Genomic DNA, 20,167 nt, shown 5'->3' with positions numbered 1-20,167 from the left:
AACCCATCCCATTCCTGTCAGGGTTGGAGGAAGGAGCTGAGATCACTTGGGGCAGGGAGCTTCCACACAGAGGACACTACGTTGCAGAACTTTCCCTAGATCAGAGTTGCCACTGAAGGGACACGGGTGTCAGCTGAGTGACATTTTATGAAGGCAGGGAACAAGGCCACCGGGGGCTCCCTGGGTTCCTCAACACTGGTGGGCCCAGCGTGTCTGTCTGCAGGACTGGGAGCCTTGGCACAATGACCAGAGGCCCCAGAGTGGCTAGAGCACTAGACAGGACAAAGAGCACATCAAGTCATTTCTGCAGCGGAATCCTTCGGCCACAAAGGGATTCAGCAAATGCCGTGCTTAAATCGCACACTGGGACATGCAGGTTTCGAAGCCCATTCTGTTATCACAGTCGTTGCTCCTAACAAGCAAGCAGGAAACATTTTAACATTCACTTTCCCTAGTTATAAACACTGAAATCTGGCTTTGGAGAGGATTAATTAATTAATATGGTCATTTTGAGGGCGCCAAAGAGCCCAATTTTGCCACATTTTCATCTTTAAACACCTCGAACAAAAACTGTACTTTTGACCAAAATGCAAACGAGTTTTTAGTCTGGAGGAATTCTGAACCCAATGAACGTTTGGAGCCAGGAAGCCGTGGAGAGGCGGACTCCAATCTGGTGGGACTCGGTCACACCAGACAAACAGGGGTCCAGCTCCGAGAAGCACGCACCTGGGCCCATCTGCCTGGGGAAAGGAAGCAGGGGAGGAGTTACGTCACAATGCGGGACAGGAAGGGGGCGTGGCCCGAGGCACGAGCCGGGTCTCTGGTGCACCTGGCGGTAACCCTGACCTGCCCACAGCGGCTAAGATAGGGACAAGGGCACTAGCTCATGCACAGGCCATTCAAGGGAGGCAGGCGTTTTCTTAAAGCACCTTCCTCCCTGGACATTTTAGGAACAGAGGTAAGGAAATCCCCCTCCCTAAACAAACAACTTTTAAAAACTTTATTAGGAGCAATGACATTTGTCAGGATAAGGAGGGAAAGCTTGGGTTACCTGAAATAGAGCTAATGGAAATAGAGGCAGATGGGCCAGGACAGCCTAGGCCCACTTTGTTTTCTTTTTTTTAAATACATAACAGATAAAGATATTGTGCAAAAAAATAAAGACATTCACATTTTAGCAGTTAAACTTTTATTTTACTTTTTAAAATTTTTATTTACTTTTTCGTTTTTCTTTTCTACAAAAGGCAGATAATGATTGTTGATCTGCAATCGTGTTGTGCGCTCCCCGAGAGGGGCCGGGGTAGGAGGCCGGGGAGGAGGGGTGGGGAGGCAGAGAATGCTTTCAGTGTCACGGCTAGGGACTGCCAAACCTCACCGGAGAGCACCCCCGTGCCCCCCGCTCCTGTCCCCTCAGCCTGCCCTAGCTCATGTCTATGGTGTTGAAGACCCATTCGGTGAACTTCTTGAGCTTGTCTGAGGCGTTCTGGGACTCCTCCTGCAGCCTCAGGTTGTCCTCCCGCAGGTGCTGGACCTCCGCCTGGAGGTGGGCTTTGTCTTCTTTTTCCTGGAAGGGAGGGGAGAGGAGAGGAGAGAAGGGCTGGGAGGGGTGGCCAGGGATCTGTCTATACCCTTCACCCACTTCTGTTCTTTATCCTAAACATCTGCTAACAACGTGTGAACGTGGCCTGGTACTAGACTCACTCAAACCGGGGGACAGGTCTTCTGGAGACTCCCCACGGTTGGTTTCGGAAAGCCAACACATTCATGGGTCCTTGAGCATCTTCAAGAAGGGCCGTCTTAACTTTTGGACTATTGTTTTGGTGGCTGTTGGCTTAACACAGTGAAAGCCACTCGAGCAACAACAAAACAATTCTTCCTGGTGTGAAAGCCAGGATTAACAATGAAGACGTGTGGGTCTGGGCTACTGACCCCTGAGACGAGGAGTGGGGAGGCCGAGAGAGGGCTCGGTGGGGCTGGCGGGGGTTCGGGGGCTTTCACAATTGTTCTGCACGTGTGACAACGAAGGCCCTTCTTGCGCAGTGTGAGTCAATGGGAACCGGGCTCCAGGTGGCCCGCGGAACACGTGTCCCGAGGGAACGGGGACAGACGGTCCACGTGGTCAGTCCACAGACACTACTCAAGAAGGGCGTTTGTTCAAGCACAATTTGCACGGACCAGGCACTCTGAGCACGTGTTTACCTTCTTCAAGTCTTCCCGGAGCATCTTCAGCATACCTTCCAGCTGGTCCACTTTGGACGCCAGAGTAGGAGAGGAATCCTTACTGCTGGGGGCAAGAGACAAAAGACGGGTGTCAGGAGAAACCTCTGTGGCTGGGTTTGTTTGGCCCTTTTTTAGTGAGACCACTGTATTTTTTTTTTTTTTTATGTCAAATTAGTACGGTGACCCAATGTGCGTTTTCACTTTAAGAAGGAAAATGGTAATCTTAACAAGAGGTAATACAAGGGTGAATGCAGCCAATCAATAGCTTCCTTTGTTACAGACGCTGTCACTTCATGACAAGAGAATACAAGAACACGGGACAGAAAGTGAGACCGGTCTCTGGCAGCAGGAGAGGCACTTTCTGGCAGACACAGCCGTCAAGCAGTACGGTGCTCCCTGCTCCCTCCAGCGGCTTTGAGGAGAAGAGAGCCGCTCCTCTGGGTGCAGAGGGGCTGATGTCAGCTCTGCCTCGGGGCAACCAGGATAGCTAGGTCTCTGGTTCCCCGTAAAACGGTCTGTGGTTACTCATCCGGCTGCAGCTAAGGTATCCGTGCTCTTGTCTTGAAAGCTTGTCTAACTAAATATCTTAAAATAGTTAAAAAATAAGACCACTGGTTTCAAAAGCTTGTCAGTCCAACCTTAATGTCTCCTTGGCTATTGTGATGAGCAAACAAGGCCTGCAATTTTCTTTCTCCCAATTTACTTAAGCGCTATAGCAATGCCAGGCCAGTGGGGCACCAAACTGGTGCTATAAGGATGAGACAGCCGGGCAAGGGCTGAAGACCCTTGTCAACTGCTCTTCGTCCAACTCCTGTCTACCTGAATTCAAGCTGTGGAAAGTTCCCGTGAGTTCCAGCCAGATACGCCACCTCAGAGTCACACGACCAAGAATCCAGAGCCTTCCGCTGGGATTATACCCACACGGCTACCACTTCGCAGAGGTCAAAAGGGAAGGTACAGACAGACCGAAGTTTTGGAATCAAGAAAAGGCAGTCTCGAACTGTGTTGATGTCTTCGGCTAATTCTAGACCTAATTCTAGATCTACAAGCCCAAAAGGCAAAACTCACAGTGCAACAAATGAAACGATAAGAATCTGCAAACTTTTAAGATGGGGGACGACCAATTCAGACCCTTAGCAGCCTATCTTGACTTGCGAAGGTTTGCAAAGTGAATTCTGTGTCCGTGTACGCCTTGAGTTTTAAGAACACATTTAACTTCATTTACTTGTTCACTGAACAAAAAGAAAAGTGCCAACCATCACCCTCATCTTATGATTCCACAAAGATTTAAGAACTAGCTGGCTCAATAATCCTTAGGAAGATGGACTTGCTCACTCAGACTTCTCCCTGTTGGAGGAGGCCCCACCCTCGGTGGGTTTTTTCCTTAAAGTTCTCAACGGCCAAGCTAACTGCTGCTCTCCCACCAGAGACCCCTCCATGATAGGAGTGAACGCGGCCTCCATTATACTTCTGACCAACAACACATCCCTCCTCTTCTGTCTTCTGAAGGGCATTTCCTTGCTCCGAGGAGTCTTCAGGAACAGGTCCCACAGGCTGTCTGGATAACCTATCCCGACCTCACTTTTCCTATTGTCTGTTTCTGACCAAGTTTTAGAGATACCTGGATTCTTAAGTGCCCTCACAAGGTTTTAAAGGGAGATTTCAAATTGATGAAATTATTCTGTGTCAAGGAGCGCCTAATGCGTGTACCATGGCAGCCCATGGGCTGCTTTAACATCCATAATATGACACCTATATATCCAACATCCTCACCGCTTGAAGCAGAGGGAAAATGGAAGTCTGCCTCTACACAGTTAAAACCGAAGTCAAAATCCCAGCTCCTAACTCTTAAGAAAACCCTCCAGGCCTCAGTCATTGCTTGCCTTTCATTCTGTATCTGATCTCTCTTACCCACCCTGGTGACCCAGACCTAATGTAGCTCTGAAGCTGCCCCCTGGGACCTGCAAAGATAGCGCCATGTTTCCGAGCACGACCAACTGAGAGCAGAGGGGGACAGATTCCAAAACCAGGCTCAAGGCTACAAGGCAAGTGGTCTTTCTTACCTTACCTGATAAGCCCCGAGGGCATACGTGTATCACAATGTCAAATAATGATGACTATTCATGATTCTAAGTCACCAAGAACAGTTTAATCATGTTTACGGTACTTAGTTACAAAGCATTCTAAAATGTGACGAGCCTGGCCCTGTGCTGCTGGGCTTTGAGCAGCTAATCCACGTGGCCTCCGTCTCCTCTTCCCCACACTTGCTGTCACTAGAGGAGGCGACACACGGTGCAGGGCAGTGGCCTCACCACTGGGTGACCGACCTGCTGTAAGACTTCATCTGGGCCAGCGCCTGCTCCTCCAGCTGGTCACTGTTGGACGCGGCACTCAAGGGGCGGTGGTTTTCATCAGCAGCAGCAAAGAAGGAGGCTCTCTGGACTGGAAGGGAGAGAAGAAGCCATTCAGGATGTTGGAGCCACATCCTGGGTCCTATCTCTCAAACGTCAACAGCTGGCCTACACCGAGGGTCAGATCTGAACAGTGTGCGCGGAGGCCTCCGAAACCTAGCTCCTGACCCGTGTAGGAAAAAATTACTGATGAAGCAGTAAGAGGACAGTAGCGTTGTCAGTTCTCTTTGAAAAATACTTGTGAATCGATTTGTAGTCCTCCTTTCATTACTCATCACAGTAGCACTCTATGAAATGTTTCCCTGGAAATGGGCATTGTGCCAAATTTCCAGACCAAGTCTTTCCACCGGGTGAGGATAGAAAATGCACTTCTAGAAATGTTTTCCACAAGATAGCTGGCTATCTCCGTTGGCTTCAGCCAAAGTCCAACCATACGTATTCCAAAAGATACCAAACCAAAAACGAGCCAAGAAAACGAAATCAAAGTTTGAAAAACCTCTCGTTAAAAACTCAAAACTGCCTCCATCTTAGATAAAAGAGTGACCAACAAATCGAAAGTTAAAATCCAGGCAGTACTGGGGAAGTACCATCAGCTAACATGGGGACGGATGCCCTGTGGACTCCGCCACGGTGGCCGGACTTCTGAATTCTGTGGCCTAATCCATTTCTCCTGAAAACTCTAGCTTGACTGAATAGCTACATTCAATTCTTCAAGTAAGAGCAAGACAAGCCCCAAACCATTCATCTGCTATCACCGTTTTTTAAAGTATTTCCAGAGAGTTTACGTTGATGAACATAGAGTGAAGTCAGTCTATTCAAAACAGGTATTTGACAATTTTTGCCCACATACACAGCATTACATTGAGTCACGGGAAATGTGCTACCAGAGTCCGGAGAGGTGAACAAGGAGCACAAAGGGAGTGTCCCTGACATTTGTCGAGACTGGGGCCGGCCAAGTGGACCAAGCATCCTAACAGATCCAACCACGCACTTTGCAATGATGTCTTTATGATGAGGTAAAAGACTCTCTCGGACGTGTGATCTCTTCAGTCAAGTGACAGCTGGGATTCCCCCCACACCCTGCCCTCCCCACGCATGGGCAGGTGAGGCACAATGCTGTGAACTCCTCTGTGGAGGAGATGGCAGGCTCCACCTGTTTAAATCACGCAACGTGTGCCCCTACCGAGTACCCGGTAACTGTGGATTCAACTGTTTCTGGCTGTGCCGGTCAAGTCCATGTGCTGTCGGGGTGTTGGAGGAAACCGGGTGGACAGGGACGGACCGGAGCCTCGCACCGCCCAAACCCCAGCGTGGCCCTGCCGGTCCTGTGCTGTCCTGTTTGGTCTGCAGCAGACTCACCCTCATAGGCCTTTGCAGCGTCCACCAGGTTGGACCAATCCAAATCCGCAGCAGCATCGGGCAGGGGCATCAGGCCAGGGTCGGGCATGGGTGGCCTTCGAGTCTCCTGGACATCAGTGAGGGAGCTGTCCGAGGCTGAGAACTCTCCTACAGGAAAAGAAGAAAGATCAGATACTTCTCATGCCCACAGGAGAACCGCTCAAGGTCTTACCCAATTCCTGTTACCACAGCAGATTTCTAACTCAGTTGTTGTCTGGAATCTGTTTCTAATCCAGCAGGCCACGAGGGGCTGTCCTAATGCTGATGTGAACTAGGAACTGGCTTCTTCCAGTCTTAACTCATTTTTCGATAACCTCCCTCTATCTCATTTCTAGTAGTGTGAGACACAGAAAAGTTAGTTTTGCACCCAGGCAACATGTCTGCTTTTGTGGGAAGCTGTCTGTCTACAGTGGGGCCCAGGGTGGCTCCAGTGTCTTGCTTTTTTTCAGTCAAGGATTCAGGCTAGCATGCTGAGGTGTGGTTTGACAGACAACTGGTGTTTGAAGCCAGACCAGGAAGCTTGTTGGTATCGGTTTCAGGGGATAGTAGGGTCGTTCTCACTGGACTGGGACCCGGACTCTGACCCCCCTGCCTGTGGACCCCCTGCACCCCTGGGGCAGGAGAGACAGACTTCTCCCCAGACCCCACTGGCCCTGTACCCTGGGGATGTGTCTGCAGGGCAGTGTGAGCACCGAATCAGATGATGTGAGGGTGCTCGATTATCCAGATGGGAGTTCCTACAAGAAGGGGATGTTAGGATTGGTGCTGGCCTTCTTCCCCTTCCCAAGGGCACAAGGAGCTACTCTTGGGACTGGTTTGGGATCACAGCAGTCCCACAGCCTGAGCTGCCTCTGATGGGACCATTTTAAAAATACAGATAGGAAGCCATCATAAGGACAGACCTCTGCCTGGCCTGGGGCAGAGAGTGCGCCACCAGTAGGCTGCTAGTGCTCAAGTTCATAGGGCGGAGAACAGAGGGGGAGGGCTGCTGGGCTCATGACGTGTAAATGCTCTCAACAGGGCAGAGTGTGACTGCAACACTAAAATCCATGCCAACGTGAGCTAAAAGCTCAGCTGAAATCACTAAGTGGCTCCAGAAATACCTGTTTACAAGGAGTTAAAAAGTTTCACCAATTATGATAGCCTGGTAAACCAGAGTATATTTAGTGCCTGTTTTCCCTTTCAAATTACATAAAGAACTGCTCTGAACTGCAGCTGCCAGTTATTAATGTGCTTAAAATTAGCAAAATTATGAGTAAATGGAAATCAACAAATACTGCCAGATATTAAACGCTTTGCTCTGTTTAAACCTGCTCCCACCAAGGGTAAGTGGGTGGAACAATTTTGCGTGTCACTCACAACCCCTCTGCCCTTTTCTCTCTGGTGCCCAAATTTCCATACGTGAAAAAGAAGTTGCCGCTTCCGCGTTGCCCAAACACATTTCAGTGACAGTCACTGAAACAAGGGCTGAGGGATCAGCCCAACAAGGCTTGCTCCATGTAGGACAGGGGGCACATTGGGCTGCTGGCTGACTTTCAGGAAAGTGAGAAGGCATGGCTTCCTTGGCTGGACAATGACTGTGGGTGTGATTTCCAGGTCGCTTAGAACGTAAGCCTCTAGAAGACAGGGTCTCCTTTGACACGACCCACGCAGACACGCCTTCACAAAGGGTTTGTCACAGGAGCAACGGAATTCAGGGAAGAGGAACCCCAATGCGGAGGCACAAGGGGAGAAAAGGGTAGGGCCTTTTTGGTCACCACCAGGAGGTTTTTTTTTTTTTTTCTTCTAGAGTCTAGATGGTAAAAAGTGGTCATTTCGTGTGTCAACTGGTTCATTGGAGGGTGACCTCGTGGAGAAAAGAGAAGCCAGATAGGGGAGAGGAAGCAGCTGGAATCTGAGAGAAGCTGGCATGATCCCTGAGTGATGTCTGCCATCGGCGAGAAGGGGACTGTAGAGGGGAGCAGGGAGAAAGCAAACGAGGCAAGCAGGAGGGTCAAAGAAAACACTGCTCCAAAGAAGTAGCAAAGAAAGGAAGAGAAAGGTGAGTACAAATGGAGGCAGAGTGTGAAATAAGGGCAGACAGGCATAATAAACAAGCAGGACCAGAGGTTCTATAATAGGCATCTGCTGGGCTGGGTCACAGTGGGGAGGGTGGGTGCAGAACCCTGGAATATAGGTGGATAGAGAGAGGAGAAAGGAAAAGAACAAATTTAAACCCATAGTCCCAGAATATGGCCTTCAATAAAATTGGGATCTAGTTAGGTCACAGAGCAAACAAGGTATTTATGAACCAAAGGCAAGAACATGGAGGTGCCTGGCATCAATACTATGCCTTTCCCTAAGCTAGTACTTGCCTGCTCACCAAATGAATGAACTGATGACTGGTGGACACCACAGGCAATACCCTCACAATCAAGGAAAGATAGAACAATGGGAAGTCTGGGTTCATAGGGTAGCTGGAGGGAGCCAGTGGATACAAGTCTCTAAAAAATAATTTAATGTTAGCCAAACCTACCCAATCATAGTAAGCAGCTGGGAAGTTTGGTAAAAAATATAATGCCCAAACTATACCTGTGTATTAAAATTGAACTTCAACACGTCTTGGGTAAGGTCTGGAAATCTTACCAAGCATGCCAGGAGGAGGTTTTTAGATGTATCTGGAGTCTCAGTTTTTATGGCTGCTGCCCAGGGGATGCCCCTTGCTCACCTGGCTCTGGTGGCTGCAAGGGTGGGGGTGGGGGGTGAAGAGGGCTGCATTCCTGGGTCCTATGGGATTTAAACAATTGGAGGGACAGTTCTTGACAGGCTACCACCAGGAGGGCACTGCACAGAGAGCAGACCAAAACAACTGCTAGTCTTCCTGTGACAGAGGCTTATTTGCTTGTTCTGGAGCTTTGGCCTAGGGGCAGGCTTCAGGTTTGGCACACAGCTAGGGGCCCACAGAGGTGCTCACAGGGCACGGAGGCCAGTGGATGCGATCTTTGTGCTTGCCCTCTGCTTTCCTTCGGCCTGCTGTTCTCAGAAATGAACTTATACACTCATCTAGTGTGCTGATTTTTATGACTGGCCATCCAAGGTGACACTATGAAATCGCCTGGCTCTGGTGGCCAGTGGGGCTTACACTTGTGGTCCCACAGGACAGTTTAGATTTGCATACTTGCTGCCAGAGTGTCTGGTTTACAATCAGTCTAAGTCTAGCTGCTGAGATCCTTCCCTTTGGGGACACTGGCCTTGGCACACCCCCAACTACTGAGATCCATTAAAAATAAAATAGGCCCTTTGGACAATCACAAAGGTTTGAGAGACAAGAAAGAGCTAGGGCAGGGTTGAACAACAAGGTTCATCTCCCACATGAGGCCACTCCTTTAAGACTGGGAGAGGCAGCTGTCTTATCTAATACATAGACCAACACAAGGAGTCCAGACAAAGGAGGAAACAGAGGAATATGTAACAAACAAAAGAACAAGATAAAATCATAGGAAAAGTCCTTAATGAAATGGACCTAAGTAACCTGCCTGACAAAGAGTTCAAGGTAACAGTCATAAAGATGCTCACTGAACTTGGGAGAAGAATGGATGCACACAGTGATAACTTCAACAAAAAGAAAATACAAGAAAATATTAAATAGAAGTCACAGAGCTTCAGGATACAATAATTGAACTGAAAATTATACTAAAGAGGTTCAACAGCAGATTAGATGAAGCAGAAGAAAAGATCAGTGGATTCGAAGACAAGGCAATGGAACTCACCCAATCAGAGCAGCAAAAAGGAAAAAGAATGAAAAAGAGTGAAAATAGCTTAAGAGACCTATAGGGCAACATCACACAGACCAACATTTGCATTATAGGGATCCAAGGAGGAGAAGAGAGAGAAAGGGGCTGAAAACTACTCTAACCTGGGGAAGGAAACATTCATCCAGATCCAGGAAGATCAGAGAGTTCCAGATAAGATGAACGTAAAGGGACCCACACCAAGATACATTACAATTAAAATCTCCAAAATTAGACAAGGAGAGTATCTTAAAAGCAGCAAGAGGAAAACAACTTGTTATGTACAAGTGAATCCCCGTTAAGACTTCAGCAGAAGCTTTTCCAGGCCAGAAGGGAGTGGCATGATGTACTCAAAATGCTGAAAGGAAAAAATGCCAACCAAGAATCTTCTACCCAACTAAGCTGTCCTTCAGAATTGAAGATGGGATAAAGAGCTTTCCAGACAAACAAAAACTAAGTTCAACACAACTAGACTGGCCTTACAAGAAACATTTAAGGGACTTCTTTAAGCTGGAAAAAAAAAAGAGTGCTAATTAGTACAAGAAAACATTCAAGTATAAATCTTACTGGAAAAGGTAAACATATAGGAAAACATACTAAACATATTAGTAAAATAATTACTTATAAGCCTAGTATGAAGGTTAAAAAACAAAATAGAAGTAACTATTTTACTGTTGGCCCTTCAACAACACAGGTTTGAACCACATGGTTCCATGTGGACTTTTTTCTATAAATATTTGGGAAAAATTTTTGGAGATTTGCAACCATTTGAAAAACTTGCAGACAAACCACGTAGCTTAGAAATATCAAAAAAAGTAAGGATGTCATGAATGCATAAAATATATATGTCTATTATAAAAGTTAAAATTCATTAAAACTTCATACAGTACATGGCACCACTCACAGATAAGAGAAATATGAACAAAGATGTGGTATTAAATCATAATTGCACAAAATTAACTAGAGTACATACTGCATCCTACTGCAGTGATTTTGTAGCTACCTCCTGTTGCTATCGCAGGGAGGCCTGGTGTGGAACGTATATCCACTCAAAATGCAAGTGAGGCTAATCACCTCCGCATGAGCAGTTCTTCTCACCGGTAAGCTGGGTATCACAGTAAAAAGTGATCTCCGTTCTCATATACTTTTCATTGTGTTTAGTGCAATACCATGAACCCTGAATAACACCATGGGACCCATTCGAAGTGTTGCTAGCAATGCTCAAAGTTTTCCCCAAAAGCAGGAAGACATGAAATTACACAAAAAAAGTTTAATTGCTTGATATGTATCACAGATTGAGGTCTGCTCCTGTAGCCGCCTGCCATTTTGAGCTAAATGAATCTTGCCTAAGGACCACTGTGAAAAAAGAAGAGAAGATTCATGAAGCCGATGCCGCAGCTGTGCCAGTAAGCACGAAAGCCTCGTACTTTTTGTGAAATATCTTTTTATCTCATATTCAAAATGCAGCTCTTATGTGGGTGCAGGACTGCTGATAAGAAAGGCATTCCTGCAGACACTAATAGGATTCACGAAAAACACAAAGTCATCACGTGACAATGCAAAGCAAAAGGAAGGTGAAAGATTTGAAGCTGTAGAATTTAATGCCAGCAAAGGATGGTTTGATAATGTTAGAAAGAGGCTTCGTTTTACAAATGCTCAAGATAACCAGAGGAGCAGTTCCACCAATCAAGATGCAGCAGACAAGTTCCCAGAGGCCATTTAGAAAATCATCGAGGAGAAAGGGTATCTGCCTGAACGGGATTTAATGCAGACAAAATACTCTATTCTGGCGTAAAATGCCATAAGAGACACTTATTATTTACTCCATATGAAGACAAGTGTGCAGCAGGAAGGGATAGGCTAACTCTACTATTTTGTGCAAGTGCAGTTCAGGTTAGGATCAGGACTGCCCTTATCTATAAACTCACTCACCTCTGAGCCCTGAAGGGAAGTAATACCAGCTTCCAGTCTTCTGGTTGTACCAGAAGACCTGGACAATGAGGACTGTTTTTCTGGACTGGTTCCATTGATGCTTTGTCCATGAAGTCAGGAAGTACCTTGCCACTAAGGAACTGCCTTTCAAAGTTCTTTGATATTGGACAATGGCCCTGGCCACCCAGAGCCCCACGAGTTCAATACCAAAGGGTTGGTTTACTTGCCCCCAAACACGACATCTCTAATTCAGCCTCCAGATCATGGAGTCCTAAGAACCTTTAAGACTGATTACACAGTACTCTATGAAAAGGACTGTCAACACTATGGAAGAGAACTGTGATAGAGAAAACACCAGGAAATTCATGAAATTGTCATTAGAGAGGAAGCTGTGAAAACCACCAAGCCCAAAATAATAAACTCCTGCTCAAGAAAACGGTCCAGATGTTGTGCAGAACTTCACAGGATTGATGACAGAACCGACCAAGGAAATCATGAAGGAGCCTATGGACATGGGAAAAAAAGGCAGGAGGTGAAGGGTTTCAACATGTAGATCTTGGGGAAAGCCAAGAGCTAACAGACACCACACCAGAGGAATTAACAGAAGATGACTTGATGGAGAGGAGTATTTCCAAACCAGTGCCAGATGATGAGACATAGAAGAAGCAGTGCCAGAAAACAAATTGTCACAGAAGAGTTCGGGTTATGCAGAACTGCTTTTGACTTCTTTTACAACAAGAACCTATGATGTGGACACTGGAAGGAAAGCTGGTGGAGGGTCATTATTGTATAGAAACATATTCAGAGAAATGAAAAAGCAAAAAAGTCAGAAATTACAGTGTATTTCCATAGAGTTACACGGAACGTGTCTGCCTCTCCCACTTCTGTTGCCACCTCTGCCGGCCCTGAGACGGCATGGCTAACCCCTCGTCTTTCTCCCTCTCCTCGGCCTGCTCAGTGTGAAGATGGGGTGAAGACCTTTACGATCCACTTCTGCTCCATGAATAGTAAGTAATCATCAGGCCATACAACTAATAAACTTACCTATTGTGTATGTAAGTGTTTTCATGTGAAAATCTAGTAACTGTACAGCAAGAACTGTAGGAGGTACCTGTGTGTCATCATCATCATGGTTGAAATAGTCATCATGCAATGTGCCAGTCTCGTATGGGAGTGAACAGCTTATCCTTACATAGGCATAAGGTGAGTGATATTTAATATAAAAGTAATAACGTTTTAGTTTTCTTCCTGTTTTGTATTTTGCTTTCAAAGAATTACATTACCATAAAGTATTCCTCTCACGTAATTGGGAGAAAACTGCGTATCAGTCTATTGGAGGTTAAGTGTTGTTTTTTTTTTTTTTAACGTAACCATGTTTCTAAAACTGTGCTATACATATGACTCATACTTTATGCCATAAAACTTTTATAACAATTCATTCATTAGTGTATATGCTAGGCTATCGTATCAATTCCACTAAGCTACCATAGAGCAATCATATTGCTGCTGCTTCATCATCAGTGCATAAATATTATCCTTGTAAATAAATATGCATTCCTTTTCACTTTTGATGTCTAGTGTTAGTAATACGTGTGACCTCTACAGTGTTTTGTATCATATGAGATAAAGTTGGTGTAGGTACTGACCAATGATTAATCATGTAAGCAGACAAGGTGGACTTACAGTACAGTACTGTAAATGTACCTTCTCTTATAATTTTCAATATTTTCTTTAGTTTTATTGTAAGAATACAGTATATAATACACACAAAATATTTGCAAATGACTATGTTATTGGTAAGGCATCCAGTCAACAGTAGGCTATTAATAGTTATATTTTGGGGAAGTGAACAGTTATACACAGATTTTTTTACTATACAGGGGGTTGACACCTCATACCCCCTTGTTGCTTAAGGGTCAACTGTAACTAGTTAAGGGATAAACAAGATAAAAAAGGTGTAAACTGTGACATCAAAAACATAAATTGTTGGGGGGGGTTGAAAAACTTAGAACTTTAGAATACTTTTAAACATAAGTTGTTATGAACCAAAAGTAAAGTGTTATAAGTTGTTATATGAAAACCTCATGGTAACCACAAAGCAAAAACCTACGATAGATACGCAAAATATACAGGGAAAAGAACTGTAGCACACCACTACAGAAAGTCATTAAACCACAAAGGAAGAGAGCTGAAGAAAGGAACACAGAGGAACTACAAAACAGTAAAAAGTGTATTAGCTATCAATAATTACTTTAAATGTAAATGGACCATATTCTCCAATTAGAAGACACAGGGTGACTGTATAAAAAACCCCACAACCCCTCTATATACTTCTGTATACGTCTATATACTTACTTCAGAAATAAGGACTCACACAGACTGAAAGTTAAGGAATAACAACAGATATTCCACGCAAATGGAAACCAAAAGAAAGCTGGTGTAGTTATCCTGCTATCAGACAAAAAAGACTTTAAAACAAAGACACATAAGGATAAAGGGGCCAATCCAATAAGAGAATATAACATTTGTATATATTTATGCACCTAACATAGGAGTACCTAAATATATGAAACAAATATAAACAGACCTAAAATGAGAAACAGCAATTCAATAATAATAGGGGATATTTGCTAACCCACTTTCATGAATGGATAGATCATCTAGACAAAGTCAATTAGGAAATATCAGCCTTAAATGACACACTAGGCCAGATGGAGTTAACAGCTCTATATAGAACATTCCATACAAAAGCAAAAGAATGTACTTCTTTTCAATCACACACAGAACATTCTCCAGAATGGATCATATGTTAGGTCTTAATAAACTTTAGATGACTGAAATTAAATCAAACATTGTTTCCCACTATAATGGTAGGACACTAGAAATCAATTATGAGAAAAAGGAAAATTCACAAATACATGGAGACTAAATAACATGGTACTGAACAACCAATGGGTCAAAGAAGACATCACAAGAGATATCAAGAAATACTTTCAAAAGAATGAAAATGGAAATACAACATACCAAAGCTTATGGGATACAGCAAAAGCAGTTCTAAGAAGCAAGTTCATAGTGACAAATGCCTGCCTCAGGAAACATCTCAAATCAACAACCTAACTTTACAACTGAAGGGACTAGGCCCACAGTTAGCAGAAGGAAGGCAGTAGCAGATCAGAGTTGAAATGTATGAAATAGAAACTAAAAAAACCCCAAAGAAACAAAATATAAAATTAACAAACCTTTAACTAGACTCACCAAGAAAAAAGAGAAGACTCAAAATCAGAAATGAAAGAAAAGACATTACAACTGATACCAGAGAAATACAGAGGATCTTAAAGAGGCTACTACAAACAATTGTACACCAGCATATTGCACAACCAAGACAAAATGCATAATCCCCATAAACACACAACCTACCAAGACTGAATCATGAAGATTAGGAGACTGAGTGCTGCCTGCTATGCTAAGAAGGCATGAAGACTGAACCATGAAGAAACAGAAAATCTGAAGAAACAGACCCATTATACTAGTGAAGAGATGGTTGGGAGGTTTGTGTCTACTGATTAAACCAAAAACCCAGGAACAGAGGACTTTATTGGTGAATTCTACCAAACATTCAAAGAAGAATTAATCCTTCTAAAGCTCTTCCAAAAGAAGAAGAAGAAAAAGGAACACTTCCAAATTCATTTTATGAGGCTAGCATTACCCAGATTCCACAATTAGACACGGACACCGTAAGAAAAAAAATCACAGGTCAGTGTCTCTGATGAACATGCATGCAAAATTAGCAGACCGAATTCAGTGATACATTAAAAGGACCATATACTATGCTCTAGGGGGATTTATCTCAGGGATGTTAATTAAGGATGGTTCAACATCCACAAATCAATCAATGTGATATAAAACATTGACAAAATGAAGGATAAAAATCATATAATCATCTCAATAGGTGCAGAAAAAGCATCTGACAAAAATCAACATCCACTTACGATAAAAACTCTCAAAATATGGGTATAGAGGGGATGTACTTTAACATAATAAAGGCCATATATGACAAGTCCATAGCTGACATCGCACTCAATGGTGAAAAGCTGAAAGCTTTCCCTCTAAGGTCAGGAATGAGACAAGGATGCACACTCTTATCATTCTGATTCTATAAAGTATTAGAAGTCCTAGCCAGAGCATTAAACAGGAAATAAAAGACCTCCAAATATGAAGTAAAATTTACTATTTGCAGATGGCATATTATATTAGAGAACCCGAAAGACTCTGCCAAGAAACTCTTAAGAATTAATAAAGGAATTCAGTAAAGTTGCAAGATACCAAATCAATTCACAAAAATCTGTTGCATTTCTATACACAAATAACAATATATCAGAAAGAACGATTAAGAAAACAATCGTATCAGAAGGCATGAAATACCCAGGAATAACTTTAACCAAGGAGGTAAAAGACCTGTACACTCTAAACCATTAGACATCGATGAAAGAAACTGAAGACACAAATAAACGGAAGGTATTCCATTCTCATAATATTGTTAAAATGTCCATACTACCCAAAGCAATCTACAGAGTCAATGTGCAATTCCTATCAAAATTTCAATGGCATTTTTCACAGAAGGAGAACGAGCAATCTCAAAATTGTCATTACAAAAGACTCTGAACAGCCAAAGCAATCTTGGAAAAAACAAAGCCAGAGGCATCACGATCCCTGATTTCAAACTACACTACAAAGCTACAGAAATCAAAAAGGTATGGTATTGGCATAAAAACAGATACATCAATGGAACAGAGAGCCCAGAAATAAACATATGCATACATGGTCAATTAGTTTATGACAAAGGGGCCAAGAATATCCAATAGGGAAAAGATGGTCTTTGATAAATGGTGCTGGGAAAACTGGACAGCCACATGCAAAAGAAACCAGAGCACTCACTATCTTAAACCAACATAAAAAAGTTAACTCATTATGGATTAAAAACTTGATTGTAAGACCTGAGGCCATAAAACTTCCAAAATGTTTTCTTCAGTAAGCTCCCTGACATTGGTTTTGACGATGACTTTTTGGATTTGACACCAAAAGCGAAAATAAACAAGTGGAATACCTACAAACTAAAAACCTTCTTTTTTTTTTTAAATTTTTTTTTTTTCAACGTTTTTAATTTATTTTTGGGACAGAGAGAGACAGAGCATGAACGGGGGAGGGGCAGAGAGAGAGGGAGACACAGAATTGGAAACAGGCTCCAGGCTCCGAGCCATCAGCCCAGAGCCTGACGCGGGGCTCGAACTCACGGACCGCGAGATCGTGACCTGGCTGAAGTCGGACGCTTAACCGACTGCGCCACCCAGGCACCCCTAAAAACCTTCTGCACAGCAAAGAAAACCATTAACAAAATGAAAAGGCAACCTATGGAATGAGAGAAAATATTTGTAAATCATATATGATAAGGGGGTAATATCCACAATGTATAAAGAACTCTTACAACTCAATAGCCAAAAGACAATCTGATTAAAAAATGGGCAGAGAATATGAATAGACATTTTTCCAAAGAAGACCCATCGACGGCCAACAGGTAAATGAAGAGATGCTCAACATCATTAATCATTAGGGAGATGTAAATCACAACCAAAATGAGGTATCACTTCACACCTGTTAGAATGTCTATTATCAAAAAGGGAAGATACAAGTGTTGGCAAGGGTGTAGAGAAAAAGGAATCCTAGTGCACTGTTGGTGGGAATGTAAATTGGTGCTGCCACTATGGAAAACAGTATGGAGGTTTCCTCAAAACAGAGCTACCCTATGATCCAACTATCCAACTATTCCTATGATCTGGAAATTCCACTCTGGGTATTCACTGGAAGAAAATGACAACTCTAACTTGAAAAAAATATACTGTACCCCCATGTTCACTGCAGCATTATCTATAATAGCTAAGATGGAAACAGTAGCTATAATGGACACCTAAGTGTCCAATGATGGATGAATGGTACACACACACATACAACGGACTAATACTCAGCCTTAAAAAATGAAATCTTCCCACATGCAACAACATGGATGGGCCTTGAGGGCATTGTGCCGATTGAAATAAGTTGGAGAAGGACAAATAAGTCACGGGGTTTCCTGCAATGTACCACATGGTGACTACAGTTAATAACTGCGTATTTGGAAGCCGCTAAGAGACTAATGTTAAAAGGTCCCATCAAAAGAAAAAACAATTTTGCAACTATGCGTGGTGACAGATCTTAACTAGACTCACTGTGGTGATCATTTCACAATACAAACATCGAATCATCAGGTTGTACACCTGAAACTAATATAACGTTACACGTTGGTTAAACTTCAGTAAAAACCAAAATGAAACAGATAACACTTACGGTCTGGTGAGGCTGACCGTCGGTACCTGTGGGCTGGGATTACAGCTGAGAGGCTGAGGGAAGGGTGGCTAGCAGAGAACCTGAGCATGCTAGCCAGACTTGCTCCAGCTACGCCTCTCTGAGCAGATGGAGTGGCCCCTCTTTCTGGGGACTCACCTCCCTCAGCAGGGCTGCTCGGCGGCGGCAGAAAAACCAACTTACCATGCAACGACTTCATTCCCAAGGTGTAAGAAGGCCTCCGCAACGGAAGAGACTTGGGAAGAGAAGGGTACGTGCTACTGAAGAGGACGTCATTGGGCAGGGCTTGGTCCAGAAGTGAAGGCCTTGAGGTGAAAAAGTGCTCCCTCTGCCCGCTGTAAATGCTCTCGTCTGACAGCGTCCGGTGCAAAGCCCGCCTTGAGGTGGGGGTGGTAGGAAAAGGAGACTGAGGAGAGGAGAGCGCATGGAACTGAAAAACAGTGTCGAGACAACAAGAAGTAAGTTTCTTGGGTCACACACCCAAGTCTCGGATTGGGGACGGGTGGGCTGACGAAATCACCGCTCTTAGACACCACCTCCCCCTTCAAATCCTAGAGCCCGGGAAGGAAGCCTCCGGCTCCACCATCTCGGTCTACATCCTTCAGAGCCAAGATGGGAGTTCCTGGCCATCCTGTCCTCAAGGCCCAGCACGCGGCCTATGGCCTACTGGTGCTCAGCACACAATTGAGGTGTGAGATTAAGCAGATTCATCAGGACTGTGTCACGGTAAGGACAAGATGATGATCAGACACATGTGAGTTTTGAGTCCCATGCCATTGACCAAATCTGAGCCCAGCATTTCTCAGGATTATTATGAAGAGTAAATGCAAACACTGGACTGGAGTGTTTCTCGGTGGTATTAAGTGACATCAAGGTCCCCAGGGGAACAGCCACAGTGCCAGGAGGTTGTCCCCAGCAGCTTAACAGGTGATGCCATATGCGCTGGGCAACAAGAGCACTGGACCATCGTGATCTATTAACTCTAGTAGTAGGTGCCTCTTGATAAACACCAATTACTAATACGTTCAATGAGTTTTAAACATTATTTTTTAGGATGGATTTCTATTTATGAAATTAAAATAGGGAAGCCATCTTAAGTGACAAATATTTATACAGGTATATACAAATGGCTGACATTCCACAGAGCTGTTCTCTCTTTTGCCTTTGTCACCAGATTTGATTTTACTTGAGATTCTTCTGCAAAAAGTGAACTTCTGAGAATCCCATTCATTGCGAAACAACAGATATATTAACAATGTTTGAATATCCAGCCTGAGAGCCAACAGAGTATTTGGTCTATCAGCAATAAAGCTACATTTATCCCATGGCTCTCAGGCTAGTGTTCACTTTGGCAGGGAGAACAATGTGGAGGACAGGTGAAGACGTGAGTAGGAGGGCTGAGTCATAGCTGGCGGAAAGCCTCTGTGGGACTTTCCGTGACACTCTGAAGAGGCAGAGGGATGATGACACAGCCACATCTTCTTTCAGGACGCTGAGAATAGAGCACACACTCAGGTTCACTCATGGGCTCCGTGTCTAACAGGCTTCTGTTCAACAAACCAAGGGTTAATCATGTCAAAGCTGCCCAGGAAATGGTGTGCATGACTGCTGCCTAAATGTGAAAAAATTATTAATCCAACACATTGCAAATGAGCCCCAGGAGTAGCCAACTGTGTAGAAAGTGTGCTCACTTCTAAAAACTCACGAGGAGTTAAATGCAAGGTACATCTATGCTTGCCTAGAAAACTAGAAAAACTAGAAAACTAAGCTGCTGTGATAAATTCTGAGTCTTTAAGTACAGGGAACTGGGTATGGAAATGGTGATTTCCCTTTCTACCTCAAAGAGAAGAGTGGGCATCACGAAGGTTAAATGGCTTGCTGATTACAATTTTAAAAACTAAAGCCAGATTCTCTCTTCTGTGTCTGCAAGCTTCTAGGACGATCACTTAAGGTTTTGCCAACCACACCAGGCCTCGGGTCTCTCCATTCAAACACTGGTCCCATTCTTTTTTTTTTTTTTTTTTTAGCACTTCTGGGTTC

General features: G+C 44.1%; 1 protein-coding gene and 1 long non-coding RNA gene across 13 annotated transcripts in view; one reads left to right on the top strand and one right to left on the bottom strand.

Annotated features, from left to right (window-relative positions):
* Positions 1-849: 849 nt before the first annotated feature.
* LOC131517445 (uncharacterized) lies at positions 850-13,295 on the top strand. Of its 2 annotated transcripts, none has more exons than XR_009264597.1 (3): positions 850-958; positions 2,501-5,734; positions 10,961-13,295. It is a non-coding gene; the product is annotated as an uncharacterized LOC131517445 (long non-coding RNA). The 2 variants fall into 2 exon arrangements; XR_009264596.1 differs by having other exon boundaries at positions 2,501-8,070; positions 12,690-13,295.
* Positions 1,173-20,167, bottom strand: part of SIPA1L1 (signal induced proliferation associated 1 like 1) — a 365,694-nt gene continuing 346,699 nt past the window's right edge. For 9 of the 11 annotated variants that reach the window (XM_058739522.1, XM_058739520.1, XM_058739519.1 and 6 more), the window contains 5 exons: positions 18,311-18,557; positions 5,991-6,137; positions 4,548-4,662; positions 2,200-2,284; positions 1,173-1,564 (listed from right to left, as the gene is read on the bottom strand). In XM_058739522.1, coding sequence (XP_058595505.1) covers positions 1,421-1,564; positions 2,200-2,284; positions 4,548-4,662; positions 5,991-6,137; positions 18,311-18,557 — 738 coding nt within the window. In that variant the 3' untranslated portion in view covers positions 1,173-1,420. The remainder of the gene's footprint in view (positions 1,565-2,199; positions 2,285-4,547; positions 4,663-5,990; positions 6,138-18,310; positions 18,558-20,167) is intronic. The other 2 variants (XM_058739528.1, XM_058739530.1) reach the window with 1 other exon arrangement.

The sequence above is a fragment of the Neofelis nebulosa genome, chromosome 7, assembly GCF_028018385.1.
Source record: "Neofelis nebulosa isolate mNeoNeb1 chromosome 7, mNeoNeb1.pri, whole genome shotgun sequence".
In the NCBI taxonomy this organism is placed as follows: Eukaryota; Metazoa; Chordata; class Mammalia; order Carnivora; family Felidae; genus Neofelis; species Neofelis nebulosa.
This window is presented reverse-complemented; position numbering and strand designations above follow the sequence as displayed.